General features: G+C 40.2%; 1 protein-coding gene across 4 annotated transcripts in view; it reads left to right on the forward strand.

Moving 5' to 3' along the window:
- LOC133280109 (sodium channel protein type 5 subunit alpha-like) overlaps positions 1 to 15,571 on the forward strand; it is a 215,612-nt gene that overhangs the window by 66,600 nt on the left and 133,441 nt on the right. For all 4 annotated transcript variants that reach the window (XM_061474505.1, XM_061474506.1, XM_061474507.1 and 1 more), the window contains exon 8: positions 12,834 to 12,897. In XM_061474505.1, coding sequence (XP_061330489.1) covers positions 12,834 to 12,897 — 64 coding nt within the window. The remainder of the gene's footprint in view (positions 1 to 12,833; positions 12,898 to 15,571) is intronic.

Raw genomic sequence — 15,571 nt, forward strand, 5'->3', positions numbered from 1 at the left:
GTGTTTATTCTGAAGAACTAGAGAAGAAAATTGGCCAACATGTTGTGAAGTAGAGTTCACTCAAAGGGAGCACAAACAATTACAGAAGCCCTCTGGAGATTTCAAAACCAGTGTGGCTGAGTCACTTAGTTGGAGCAGGGATACTAATCTAAAAAGCAGAAAAAAGAAACTTAAAGAGATTCATAATAATATTGGAAAAAATAAGGTATGTAAAGAAATAAAGTGTGAAAAAACATTCAAAAGCAAAATTGGAAAAATGAACTGCTAGATCTGTCCATTTGGACGCTAAAATAGAGAATCAAAAAAGAGTGATATGCCAGTTCTGCTATTCTTGAAGAGTAAAAGTTTGCTTTGGATTCTTTGAGAGAATTTTTAATGTTTTAAAGGACAGCAGGAAGCCTCTGAAATGGCATCAGCCTCCTCTTGTACCTTTGAACCTTTTTTTCAGTGAATGGGGAAACAAAAGCAAGTGAAACCCCTTAAAAGGGTAATACAGTGAAGAATTGCCTGGTGCTGCAGAGGAAATAGCGGAGAGGCTTAGTCACAATGTACAAAGAAAGATAACAACTTGGGTTTCAGTCTTTCTCAGTCCTTTATATTGAGAGATAACTGTCTGACACAGGCACTTGCCACAGGAAACATTCTGGTTTTGTAGAAGCCCTGGGATAGCTTCAGCTATGCTTTTTTATTCAAAACTGACCTGTCATCTGGTCTAAATTGTATCAACTTTCCTTAGCAACTTTTAGCCCCCAGGCAGGATTTTTTTTCACGTCTGTCTAGGGGAAAAAATGTCAGTTTATGAATTTTTGTGCATTGTCATCGGCTTAACCGCAATTATATGGTAACACTTGATTTTTGGTTGATCTTTGAGGAAATAACCACCATGCTCTCAGGGTTCAGGTGTTGTCATTGAAAACTTAATTCTATGAAAGAAACTTCCTCTAAGCTACTGCAGGTGCCTTCTCTCAGCAGTTATTGGGCACAGCAGTCATAATAAGGTCAGAGAGTCACCTTAATAAGGTGCTTGGCCTCTCCTCAATTCACAGTGGAGATGCAGGTCTAAAACCTGTCTTTTGGTGGGCATGTCTATGTCATAATCAACAGGAGGATTTTTCTGTTCTTTCCTCCAATTTAAATTACTCTAGTGCTTCACAACTTGCATACCTATCCTAAGAACTAGACTTATCAGGAAAGTTATTCCCATCTGGTTTTGCCTCCAGTGAGCAATGCTTACCACTGCAAACATAGGAGTGGGAAAAAGGAATATTAAGGCAGAGGCACCTTATCAGGTCTCCCAGCCTCTTTCACAGGACTGTTCTTTGCCTCTGTGAATGGAGAGTGGAATGGGGGACAGATGGGCATTACATGGAATTGAGCTAAAAGATTCTCAATGTCAAGTGCCGATGGCAAAGTTAAAATGGAGATACAGTTCATTCATCTGGGAAAACAATGACTACTGGTAAGTAACTTTTTTCCTACCTAAGGGGCTACATTCAATATGCTCAAGAAGGATTATTTAATAATTATTAATAATGACAGACCTTTGATTCTGAAGTTGTAGATGCAGCAGTGCTCATATATAAAAATGAAATACAGAGAAAAAAATGTAGAAAATAGTGATACTTATGTCAACAGTATTATAAAAATTATGTAATCAATATATCAATATCAAAGTTATTGAGCTATCAGTTATCTTTAGGAGAGCTAATAGTTTAGAAATACCAGCTGATTGAAAAGCTGCAAGCTTAACTCCAATACTTGTAAAGATTTCTAGGAAAGCAGCTTCAAATAGCATGCTTGAAAACCTGTCTTAGGTTGTAGTGTTTAAATTAAAGATGTATTTGATGAAGTGAAGCTTTATGAATGTGTGAGTTACAGTGGGTTGAAAGCTGCATGAAGTCACATATGTCACTAGCTTAGAGGGAGAAAAGATGGACTGACTGTATTTGATTCACATGGCTGATGACTGTAGAATCTTTAATGTCATTTATGTATTCCATTACTAAAATGGATTATTGACTAGCCAGTAAGTAGTAAGTAGATTTCTGAGTTTAAATAGTGTGTTCTTTTGTAAAGCAGGGCTCAATGTAAGTACAGAATGCATAAGGAAAAAACCTGAAAGAATAGTAAAATTATTCTAAAATCACACATGAAATTACAGACTCAAACCCCAGTATTTTCTTTTCCTTTAAACTAGACAACCTACATAAGACACTGTGAAATGGTCTTGTTTTCAAAATGTTCTATATATGTTTCTTCTCAAAATCAGTATCTTGTAAGATAAAATAGAACCCTGTAATTTTCTTTCTATAATCCTGTCCAAACTATTGAAATAAATAAAAAAATGCTTGAGCTTTATTAGCCTTTTACTGGGAGGAATCAGCTGCTATTTTTATAACATAAACCAAGACTTTTCAGGGTTTGTATTTTTTATTCTAGGCTAGTTTCTGGCATTCATTTCATGGCAGTGTTTTTTCTGTTCTTCTGACGCCGAACTGTGTAGTTAACGAAGGTCTGGAAAACGAAAGAAAAAACCCCACAAACCCTTTAATTAAAATGAAAACATCCAGATAAAGATAAATGTAATACCTGTTTTGTCATCTCCAGTTAGACCTGTTTCAGGTGCTATATTTAGAAAGATGTATAAAAAGATGTAAAAAATACGTTAAGCTTAGGCTCTTATTTTAGGTACCTAGTCTTTCCAGCTTCCAGTTACATACAACAAAGCTACAGGAATGATTTGGAGACGGAACTTTCTGAGATGGCCTCTGGAGGAGCCTGCTTTGTTTTCTGTCCTTTAATTACACTAGGCAGCTGAGGGAGATGCCTAAGGTTGAGGAACGTGAACGCTCTGCACGGATTACCTTTTGTTGTGGAGTTATTTACTGACTGATATGATACCCAACCATGGCCTTCTTGGGCACAGGATCACAGACTTGTGAGAAGCAGCTGATCTCAAGCATGGTGTGAATGCTATCAGAGCCAGGCTGACTGCTCCAAGTTGATACATCAGGAGTGGTTCCAGACCAATGAAATAATTCTAAAGCCTTTCCATATCCTCCTCATCGATACTGTAGATGTAATGCCCTGTTGAAATAGCAGGCGTGGATGTTGAGATGTATCTGTGGATATATAGAAATATATGTCTGTGTATACATATGTATCTTCTGTAAGCTCTGTGCCTGATTATTAGCACTGCGCCTGATTATTAGCTCTGCCTGAGGAACTGCTTCATTTTTGCTTTCAGAACCACTGAAATGGAACTGTATGAACAGATATTCTGAAATTGCATGAGAACTGCATAGAAAATAATGATGTTCAAGTCAGTTAATAAATGCAGCAAGTTTGGGGAGAGCTGAAGTGTTTGAGGTGTTGTCTGAAGTGGTAATAGAAGACAGTGAGTGATGAGTAATTATGGAGGTGGGAGGAAAGAGGGAAGCAATAAATCAGGTTGAGACTGGAATAGGTGTTTTATTATTTATGATTGTATTTGAACCAATGATTAAGACAAAGAATCTCTCTGGGCTTTCAGACTGCTTGTCAGTATGGAATCTATTCACGTTTCTCCACTGTTAATTGTAAATATTGTGGCTTTGTTCGGGTGCTGTGGATCTTACGATAAAAAGCTTCATAAATGCTCAAACCTTAATGCTCTGATGTGTTATTAACATGGGTATTGTACCCGTGCACTTTAATGTTTTAAGCTAAATAGAAGAAGAAAGTCACAGCAGAAGTGCAAGAATCATAAAAGCATAAGAAGTGGTACTATTGTGCCCAACACAGTCTCTTCCCAACCATTCAATAGGCTTTTTTTATTTTGTCTTCTGGTGAAAGAGTGAGTTCTTATCCTGGAACAGTTTGAGAAACAGCAGTATTTTTCCTCCAGTTACATTTGTTTTGCTCTCATCGCTGCATTACTGCTCACAGAGAGATCTACTAGAGAAAAAATCTGATATGGAATGATGAGACTGAACATTTTCAGGTTTTCTGCACCTTCAAATTGTTTGTAAACTACCAAACTAAAATACCACTTGACTTGCACAGTGATGTGCATTTGAAAGGACCTCATCTGTGCCCTTTGGAGCCTGTCTGTTGACTTCTGCTTGCTCTGGGTTCAGCAATAACATGCCTTGTAAACGCAAGAGAGAGCTTTTTAAATCTGGACACTTAGCCCAGATGCGCTGTAAGCCCACCAGCAGAGGATGGCTTGCATTGCTGCTTTCCCTTATTGCACTGGTTTTAAGGAATAAGGAAAGAAATATTTTCTCCTGATATTTTTCATCCACTCTGAATTCACCCAAATGAGGTGAGGATAAAATCTGGGAATTGCCAGGCTCAATCTGGCCTTGGTGTACCTAAGTAGCATCTGTCTTTGACACAGAGCAGCCCCACATGTTCCAGAAGAAATCAGTAGAGCCTGAAGTATAGATATTTTTCTAAATTTTTATTAACTGTTATCTCTACATATTCTGATCTATGTAAGTAACAAATCTCTCTTGAATGTTTTGGCCACAGGGACAGCCTGCAGCAGTAATTTCAGCAGCTGAAATGCAAGTGTCGTAAGAGAGATTTCCTTTACCTTTGAACATTTTTATTTTATTTTTTTTTTAAATATCCCTCCCCTCTACTTCCTTAGGGCAAAACCCATTCTGTGACTGGAAGCACTAAAGGCTCCCTCTTCTCGTTTTCTAGAATGCATGCTAATTTTTATTTTGATAGTCACCCGTTTTCTAAGATAAAACATCTCAATTTTTTCAGTTGCTCTTCTTATTGAACATTTCCCAGTCATTCTCATTATTCGCTTCTCCGTACCCTTCAGTCCAGCAGTTACCCTATTGAAAGCAATGCTGTGATCTGTCTTCTGGATTATAGAATCATAGAGCTGTTTAGGTTGGAAAGACTTTAAGTAAATCTAAGAGCACCAAGGACACCACTAAACCATGTCCTGAAGCACCACATCTACATGTCTTTTAAATACCTCCAGGGATTCGGACTCCACCACAGCCCTGGGCAGCCTGTTCCAGTGTCTGACAATCCTTTACATGAAGAAATATTTCCTGATATCCTCCCTTGGTGCAGCTTGAGGCCATTTCCTCTTGTCCTAGTACTTATTACCTGGGAGAAGAGACCAACACTCACCTTGTTACAACCTCCTTTCAGGGAGTTGTAGAGAGCAATAAGGTCTCCCGTGAGCCTCCTTTTCTCCAGGCTAAACAACCAGTTCCTTAAGACACTCCTTGTAAGACTTGTGCTCCAGACCATTAATCAGCTTCATTGCTCTTCTCTGGACACACTCCAGCACCACAGTGTCTTTCTTACAGTGAGGGGCGCAGAACTGAACACAATATGCAAGGTGCAGCCTCATCAGTGCTGAGAACAGGGCGATGATCACTGCCCTGGCCCTGCTAGCCACACTATTGCTAATACGGGCCAGGATGCTGCTGGCCCTCTTGGCTGCCTGGGCACAAGCTGGCTCATGTTCAGCGGTCATCAGTCAGGACCCCCAGGTTCTTTTCCACTGACCAGCTTTCCAGCCGCTCTTCCACAAGCCTGTAGCATTGCATGGAGTTATTGTGGCCCAGTTGCAGGACCCAGCACTTTGCCTTGTTGAGCCGTATACCATTGGCCACAACCAGTTGACCCAGCCTGTCCAGATTCCTCTGTAGAGCCTTCCTCCCCTCGAGCAGATCAACACTCCTTTCCAGCTTGGTGTCATCTGCACTTGATCCCCTTGATCATTGAAAAAGATATTAAACAGAACTGGGTAAGACAAACCACTAGTTTATAGGTTGCTCCCAGTATAATACCCCATCCTGTTCCTCCTGCATCTCAATATTGCACTTTTTATTTTTCTTTTTTACCACAGCCTCATAGTATATGAAAATGTTGGCTAAGGATCCCTAAAATCCTCCATATCTCTTACCTGAGCTGCTACAGGGATTTAAAATTTGACAAGGTTATGGATGGTGAAATTTTTCTTCTCTGCTTTACTTCACGTTCTGGCAACATAATATTTCCCTTTGCATTTATCCACTTGCTTTTTTTTTTTTTTTTTTTTTTTTAAGTGAAATAGTGTTCCTCATTCAGTCCTGGCCTTGGACTTGATTTTCTGGGAAAATACTGTGTATAGTAGATTTTGTCACCTCTCTGCTTACCCTCTCTTTCCCTTGTACTTACAAGTGTAATAAAGTGGTGCACATACAGCCCTGTCAGCCTGCAGAGATACTGTACATTGACTTTTCATCTTAAGATTTGTCTTCTGTCTCTTAGTTTTTGATCCAATTCATTTGTTTTCTATATCACAGTACAAGCAGGAGTATTTTCTTCTATTTTTTGTCATCTGTTTGTGATCACAAATGTATTCAACCCTTGTGGCAGCTTCTGATTTTAATTCTTTTGTGTGAAACATATAAAAACCTCCACAGAACCTCTACAAAACTTCTGGAGAGTGCACTTCAGCATTTTGCTGCCTATTCATGTGAAGTGTACATCTAAACAAGTGGTACCAAATATGCTTTTAGTTACGTGCTATGCAGCCTACAGCCCTAAGAGCATGGGTCTGTGTCACTGGTCAGACACCGAGACATGGAAGGAGGCTATCTGAAGATGTTTAAAAGCCAGCATGCATGTTTATTGCTAGACATTGTCTCCTGTCTCGTCTTCCTTGGGATACTCATGGACTTGGCATGGTCCCCATGTGAATCTGACAGCATCCAAATTCTCTGCTCCCCTCTAGTCCACAGCTCCAAGTGCTCCTGATGTGTTTTTCCTTCCCTATACAAGCAGCACAAGGCAGGTACTGTGGATCTTTGAGGCTTTCAGATCCTCTTCCTAGCAAAGGAGCCACCTAGCAGAGGGCTTGATTGATTTTTTTTTTTTTTTTTTTTTTTTTTTAGTGGCTTTTTCTCAAAGAGAGAAAAAGCTGTATTATCAAAACTGGACACATTTTCTGTGCTGTGGTGACTGCTGAGTCCTGACTGAGAGATTTCTTCTTTGACTTGTCTGGAGCATGGGGAAAAGCACTGATAGGAGCCTACCAGAGATACTTAAGTTTATGGAGACTACTTCCTTCCTAGCACCTTCTTGTATGGTTTCCTATGACCTCTTCCCATCCCCTCTGTACCTCCTGCAAGATAGCTTATGCCTAGAGTTCAGGGCTGTGTTTCACAGTATCACAATATCACAGTATGCTAGAGATTGGAAGGGACCTCAGAAGATCATCTAGTCCAGTCCCCCTGCCAGAGCAGGAACACCTAGATAATGTTACACAGGAATGTGTCCAGGTGAGTTTTGAATGTCTCCAGGGAAGGAGACTCCACAGCCTCCCTGGGCAGCCTGTTCCAGTGCTCTGCACCCTCACTGAGAAGAAGTTTCTTCTCAAGTTTAAGTGGAACCTCTTGTGTTCCAGTTTGTACCCATTACCCCTTGTCCTATCATTGTTTGCCACTGAGTAGAGCCTGGCTCCATCCTTGTGACACTCCCCCTTTATATATTTATATACACTAATAAGGTCACCCCTCAGTCTCCTCTTCTCTAAACTATAGAGACCCAGCTCCCTCAGTCTTTCCTCATAAGGGAGATGCTCCACTCCCTTAATCATCTTAGTTGCCCTGCGCTGGACTCTCTCCAGCAGGTCCCTGTCCTTCTTGAACTGAGGGGCCCAGAACTGGACACAATATTCCAGATGCGGTCTCACCAGGGCAGAGTAGAGGGGAAGGAGGACCTCTCTCGACCTACTAACCACCCCCCTTCTAATACACCCCAGGATGCCATTGGCCTTCTTGGCCACAAGGGCACAATGTTGGCTGTTTACCCTAATGTCATGGATCAGCCAATTTTCTCAATAAGAAAGTTGGCCTCTTGCTCTCTGCCCCCTCTACCCACCAGCCATTCACACAATTAACTCATCCTGATCTGGTTTTAATCAAAGTTTTGCAAATGTCCTTCCAGATGGTTATGAGTGAGGTGGCAGGAGAAAGCTGGGCTAGAAGCAAGCGCCCGGTGGAAAAGGGAGGGAAGGATGGGGAGCAAGGAGAAGGGAATACCCAAGAGCCTGTGAAACCCAGCAGAAGGGCCAGCAGCAGCAAATGCCAGGGGACAGCAGAGGACAGCCAGATCCTCTGTCATGGGGTGAGCAACAGGAGAGTAACTGATTATTATAATTATTCGCAACCCCTTTTAGCAGGGAAGAACTAACTGGCAGTGCCAAATATTCCCAAGCGTTCTTCCCTAATAATACCTTTAATTCAACCTGTTCCATTGCTTTTGTGAGGCATGTTTTTCATCTTCAAACTCAATTTCATTTATTAGAGACTTCACTGTGTGTGACACAGTGTGCACACATCAAGTGCAGCAAGGATTTGTTTTAATTATTATGTATTACCAAGAGGTACAGTGTGTTTGTGCTGGTGGGTGAAAGGATGACAAGGGGGTGTTATCTATTTTGTTTCTGTGTCATGTATCACAACTGTAAGGTGATGGGGCTTTCTGAATGGCATTTTAGATTTGGAATCGGGAGGTTTGATAGCTGTCAGTGCTTTGTGTCAGCCATAGCATAGGGAGAAAGTCTCCAACCAGCAAGTGTTCGTGTGGCTGCAATAAATAGTCTGAGATAACAGACACCTCTCTGGAGTTTTTGTTAGAAAGTCAGCCAGAGGACTCTTCTCTGTGGAGTGACTAATGATATTTGAATGCTGCTTTTCATGCAAGTGTGATATAGGGCTTTTTTCAAATTGGAAAGAATTTGTTGTGAGTCAAAATATCATTTCACTTTGGTATTCGAAGGACAAACAGAAGCTAGATTCAGCAACTGGTTTTGAAGCTGACTCTAACCTTTTTTATTTTTCAGAATGAGAAAGTTTTCCTCTCCTTTGCACACAAATGAAGAGGCCTTCTACCCTGCAGCTCTATACACTGGCTTTTTTTGTCAGTGGTGTGATGTAGGTGTGAAAAGTATAAGCTGGAGCATAATTTTAATGTTTTAATTAGAATTTTTTTTTTTTTTTTTTTAGGATGCTCCACCTGTCAAGTTTTTTAACTTGACAGGTGGAGCCATTGTGAATGTTTCCTCTGTTAGAATTACCTGGAATGGGAGGGACCAATGCAGAAACCTGAAAGATATTGATAAATCAGAAAAAGTGTAGAATGAAACAGCAGGAATTATGAGAATCTTGAGGAATTGACCAGAAAGAACACATTGCAAGAATATTCTAGAGGAATTTGTATATTTCCTCACTACTTGCATACAGCAACCTTAAAACTAAGGTCAATGCTGTGTGCTTTGAACAGTGTAGGAGACAGGGTATGGTCTTGTAAGAGACACAGCAACTCATGGTGTTAAATGAGGAAAGAATGGGGTGATAGATTTTCATCTTCAGAATGCTGTTACAAATTTAATTGTTAAATGACACTGGCGGTTAGGGCTGCTACCAAGCTTCTTGGTGTCCCTGGAAAGCCAGGAGCTGTAAAGCTGTTGGAGAGATTGAGTTACTCTGGATTAATGTAAACATAACTGAAATGGATTAGTGAACATTACTTCCTGGGCTGTGTTTTAGTATAAGGTCCTTTCACTGGTGATGGGGAAAAGCAGACATTACTCCGCTATATAGTCATGGACTTTTGCTGCCTGGGCTTTGTGTCACATCTAAAGACTACCATCAGAAGTGTCCCTACTAATTAATAATGTAAAGTATAACAACTGTGCTGAGTAATATTTGCCATTAACTCCTTCCTGAAACCAATTAAGGGAATTCATTAGAGGAGTGCTTATTTTTTGATGTTATAGGTGTGTTAATACAAAGGAAGATGTGATCAACGGTAGATGGAGGTAAACCTCTACTATTTTCCATCAGACTGGTACAAGTGCTATTTACAATGATGTTATGGTAGTGTAAGCTTTGTCATACCCTCTGCGCAGCAAGGGGTGTGGGTTTGGGCCATATCTTTCTGTCATTGGTGCTTGAGCCACTTTGGCTGAAGCAGTTCCCACTATCTCACTGTCCTTTGCAGGCAGACAAAACTCTGTAAGAAGGTTATAAGCTGCTTGTGAGAACTTACTTTACAGGATTATTTTACTGAACTTCTAAAACACCTCTAAAGCATAACCCTTGGGAAAACAACACCCGCATATGGATTCATCATACACCTTTTTAATGGCAAGAGAATCAACCTAATACAAGTAATACTACATCAGGAGAATTGGAGATACAGGGTCTTGGTGTGTATTTATAAGGCTCAGGCACAAATGTGTGTATGTTTTGGAGAAGATAGCATCTGGTTATTAGAAAACATATTTCTATTGACTTTTTGACTTCTGAGAACTGACAAGAAATGTTCTGCATTATTGAAAAATAGATGAGTTTATTGGGCAGCAATGGAGTAAATAATGTGACTGATCAGAAACTGATATGAAGTTGGAGTTATTCTGACCATTGCTTTTTATTTCTTTTAGTATGATCAAGTAGTTTTCTTAATCTGGAAATCCCAGTAGAAAAGTTCCTAAAAGGCATTGTATATGCTATAACTGTGCTGTGACATCAACATTTCAGTAAAGCTGGTAAATTAAAAAGAAATTTTATGGCCTTGTCAGAGTTGACTGATGGAAAGCTGAGGGCATGGGGTAATACGATACTAAGGCGGTTTGCTCTTAAAAGCAAGAGTAAGGACTGCTTCTTAAAGACCTCTGATCGCCTGGCATGCTAGATTGAAATCCAGACCAACTTTCTTTGAATGACAAATTGATTGTTGTGTGCATTTTTGATACTGCAACGATTTGTCTCTCTGGGTGCAATACTGTAATCTGTCTTTCATTTATCAGCAGGGAATCACCAGACTGTCTTTTCCTTGGCCTGAGGTTTGGCACCGTAGCTGTGATGCTCTGTTGTGCAGTTGCAGACTCTGGTTAAGATGCCCCCTCCCAGCAGCATCTAAGCACTAGTTCCTCAGCATGCACTTCATTGCATTCTGGCACCTACCATATCACTTGTCTTAGATATAAAAAGGTTTCAGACCACAGCAGACCACAGAATGTTATCTGTCCTTGTTATTTTAAATTTCTTTGTACACAGAATCTACTTTTCCTGCTTATTTCTGTACACTGACTCTCTTCTTGTCTTCTGATTTGACTGTGCAGGAGGTGTTAGTTCGGTCTTAAACCATCACTGTGCTCCAGAGCTTCAGTCAACCCTTAAACAAAGTGGTCTGATGGGTTTGTGTCACTAGCACTGTGTATCACAAATATGATATTATCTGTCTTGGGAAAAGCAGAAGTCTTTCACCAGCAGAAGTGGAGGGTGAAGGGAAATTGAAGACATGGCATCCTTCCTCCTTCTTTGGTCATTAATCACAGATCTTTAACCATATTGAACACCTGGGTGTTGCCATCAGTCAAGATGTTTCCATAGAAAGCACACATGTAAGACAAAGTGGAAAAGCATACAGTCTGAGCAGGATATATGCTCTGGTAACTTGTGAACACCATCACGTGCCGTCATAACCACAAGCTCATGGACAGTAATTCCCTTTTGGCATGCAGCAGGGTAGGGCTTTTCCACTGCTTGCAGCTTATTGAGAAAGCCACAGCACATCTGTTCGGTGGCTTGAGCCATTGAGCATTCTTTGCATAGCCTGCCTGGATAAGCTGTCACTCTTGATTTTTTTTTAAAACATTTCACAGCAGAGGGTTAGCCTAGAATGGAGAACCTCTTCTGATCATCATCTGCAGAGGTCCCTCTGCTCACAAACACATGCTGCATAGTGCTGCCACCGTCATGCCTTATATCAACAGGGGGTCATGTCCTCTCTGCTGCAGCAATTCACACCTGATTATCTACCTGCCATCAGTCAGCAGCTGGTCTCCATTTTTCATGTATTAGGTTTCTAGATCAATGCTTTTACCCATTCTTCCATGCTGCTATGCAGGTTTTAGAGGTGCTCCTTAGGGCATCTCCTTCTCTTCAGACTCTCTCTGGAAAACTGATTTTAGTTTTCCCATTTGAGAAGTTGGCCTCCTGTTCTGTTTCTCTGAATGTTAGGCATTGTTAACTGGGGAGGGAAGAGAGTTTGTACACGAAGGCTCTCATTAGACTTAAGTGGTGTTAATTTCCTTAAGCCTCATTGATAGTCAACCAGGGAATGATCCAGAGCACTTAAATTTAGCTTACTCTTCTGAGCTTCCCTGGAGAAGTGTCTGTCTTCTCTCTCCCTCCATTGCCATTATAGATGACTATGTTGGTAAATATTTGTCTTTATGAATACTTCCTAGTTTGTTTGATATTTAACAGGGTGCTTTTTTTCGGTTTCTTTTGCTTTATACTGTGCGTTTTCTATGCTGAGGAGAATCCACCAGACTGGGGGAGTGGGCTGCTTCGTTAGCATTATTGCATTTGACCTATAGCTGGTAACAATTTTAAGCTATGAGTCAGGAATTTCTACCACAAATTTCAATTCATACATGTCTTAACAGTACAGAGTCTGAAACTCACAGGCAAGCTTATGGTTTGCTTTCAGTACATAGTGCTGTACTGAATTCAGTAACAATGTTCTCGAACAGCCAGGGACATGGACCATGTATCTTAACAAGCATTGCCCACAGCCCTGATGCCACTTTAGTAAACCTGTCAGATTTGGAATAGAAACAGCAAGTAAAGAGAGTTGAAAAAATATATTTGTCTTTACAAATTGTAGAAATTAAAATTAGCAAAACAAAGCAAAAGCATGCCATTCATCTCTCCGTTACTGTTACAATTGAATATGCTGGTTGATGTATGATATTTTTAAATGTGTTCATTCCCAGAATGTACTTATTAAAAGCTATTTCTCTATCTCTGTTGCAGTGAACTATTTCATAAAAAATGGTACAGAAGATGTGTTACTGTGCGGCAATAGCACTGATGCTGGGTAAGTACTTTAAAAATATCTTTATTTCTGGTTTATTTTTGTTGCATTGTTCTGTTGTTAGTTTGTTGGGGGAGTTTTTTCCTACATTTTCTTTCAGTTCTGTCCACTTTCACTAGCATGAAGTAGATATTTCCACTTCCTTGTGTCAATCATAATAGGAGAGAAGATAATTACAATATTGTGCATGGTGATACAATTTTCTAAACTGCAGGGAATAGAAATTTGTGTGTCACTTATCCATGTCTAAAATTTTTAGGGGCTTTATTACACTTCTTTTTCAGTATGTTTAAATTTCTCAGTATGAAAAAGAAATAGTAAGGACTAAGTAACACTTAGGCTTAGTGAAGAGTATTTTAAAGGAAATGAAACGGGGGTGGAAACAGAACAGCTGGAGGGATTTAGACTGACAATGAATTCTGGGCTTTTGGCAAAGGAAGATAAACAAATCAACAACTCTGAGTCCCCAGAATAGCATGCTTTGGAGGTGGGAAGGTACTCAGTTTTGAGTTGTGATCTGCATTTGTACATGGTATTTTTATAGGCTCTGTGTATTTCATTTTCTCATAGAATAGACAGTGAAGGGAACCAGAATAGTTCCTGTGGTATACTAACTCCTTCTGCATGAAGGACTTTATTGATATCCCTACTATTTGTAGATGCTAATATTTCCTTCTGCATCCAGTCCTCAGGGTCTAAGCACATTGTCCAAGAGTGAGGTTTTATTTGACAGGTTCTCATGATCTTGATGAAAATGGAAGAGTTCAGATGGGATGGATAGAGGTGGGCTCATAAGCTGTGCAAGGACTATAGGCTGATAGGAGTTGTAGAAAAAAGAAGAAAAGACCTTAGAGTGATGGGATAGATGAGCTTTTGATCTAAATATTTGACAGTATGTGAACCAAGGAGGTGGATGACCTAGGTCAAGTGAGAGGAGCAGGTGAGATGATCTGCTTCTGGAGGGAGAGGTTCTCTGTTGGTAGAACTAAATGTGGAAGGCTGAAAAAAACAGAGTTTAAATTAGGAATAACTTCATGTGAAAAGAGGCATGTGTGCGCCAGGAGACAACAGGAAGGTGAAGGGAAGACAAAAACAAATTTTCTTTTGGACAGGAGGGTGAGAAAAGCTATGGGGTCCTGGAGACAGACACTTTACTTTCTGCCGCCACTGTCTAGATCTGTATTTACATAAGACAAAGGGAAAGCTGAAGTGTCAGCCTTCCCTCTGCATATTTTGTGTATCTGATCTGTATTGCCAGTCTAATTTAGACTGTAAACTCCTTGGGCAAAGGGCCATGTTTTCCTCTTTCTTTGTTCCACGGAAGGTACAATGTCAGCATTCATTAATTAAGTGCTTTGTTGATTGTAATAATAGCATTTATCTAGGCTCAGGCTGGACTCCAAGACTATTGGGATGTTTCCCAGGGATCCCAGGGTTTGGCAATCTACCTATGCTGGTGGACTTCAACCTTTACTAGCCAATAAGCAGTAATACTGAGAAAAAAAATGTTCTACACAGCAAATGTATTTTGCAAATCATAAAATATTATTCGTTGTTCTCTGTGACCTAACTGTGGTGGGGACAGGCTGCTAAAATCATAAGCAATGTTGAAAAGGTTGATTAGATTATGGATAGTTTGTGAGGCATAGTTTAGGGACTACTGTTTTGGAATTGTCCAAGTGATGGGAAGTTACATACCAATCTGATATCGATTGATTATCTATATATTGGTAGCCTGTATGGATTTAAGGATTGAGTTCCAGCAAGGCATTTAGCAAAAGCACCCTTATTTCCTTCCCTAAAAAGTCAATAAATTGAAATATGTCAACAAAAATCCATGACTGTATAAAACCTCCAATGGAGGCACTATGCCCATGAGAGAGTCACGGCCTGAAGCAACCAGGGGAGAACTTACAGCTTTCATGTATAAGAAGAGGAAAATGTCACACCCACACCTAGAGCCCTCATGCTTGTTTTGATAGATACATCAAAACTATCAGTGTTTGTGCCATTAAAGGAAACCCACTTTCCCCTCTATACATCAGTTTTTTTATTCAGCCTCTTGCTGTTTTAGTTAAACCTTTAATACCACCGGGTGAGGTTTGGTTTTAAATGCCTAAAAAGAGAGACTAAATATTCCAACTTGCGCTGTTTTTTAGCTCTGGACTAGCAATTGTTTTCTTATCTGTTAAACATTGCACCGAGTTCCTGCTAGTCTTCCTTTCCTGTTGTTTAAAAGCATGAAGATACTTAAGACGATGATCCTAAGGCTTCAGGGGATTTGCAAAGTCATGTATTCCCACCTGTTAGAATAGGGAGGCCATTATTTACAGGCTGATGTATCTGACAGAATGGAATTGTTTTCTCTTATCCTTTAATGGTCAAAGTCAAGAGCAAGTGCATTCAATAGCAAAGCACAAAATCTGAACGTGTGGGATCTTTTGGGACAGGTTGCACCATAGGATCCAGGGAAGTGAGTGAAGAGTGAATGGATGCATCAGATTGCGGTTCCCCTGTCTATTAGTAATGAAATTAGTGACAAGTGAGGATGCTTAAATTGGTATCTCATCAAGGCATCAGGCAGGTGAGGCAGGGAAAAACAGCTGGCAAGGCTATGTCTGAGTGCTCACAGCATTTGTGGAACTCACCTCTGCTCCCAGTTTGGAGCTTGAATTTT

This window comes from Pezoporus flaviventris, unplaced genomic scaffold, assembly GCF_033815535.1.
Source record: "Pezoporus flaviventris isolate CSIRO_AGI_PZ_B2104156 unplaced genomic scaffold, CSIRO_AGI_Pfla_v1 ptg000079l, whole genome shotgun sequence".
NCBI classification, from domain to species: Eukaryota; Metazoa; Chordata; class Aves; order Psittaciformes; family Psittacidae; genus Pezoporus; species Pezoporus flaviventris.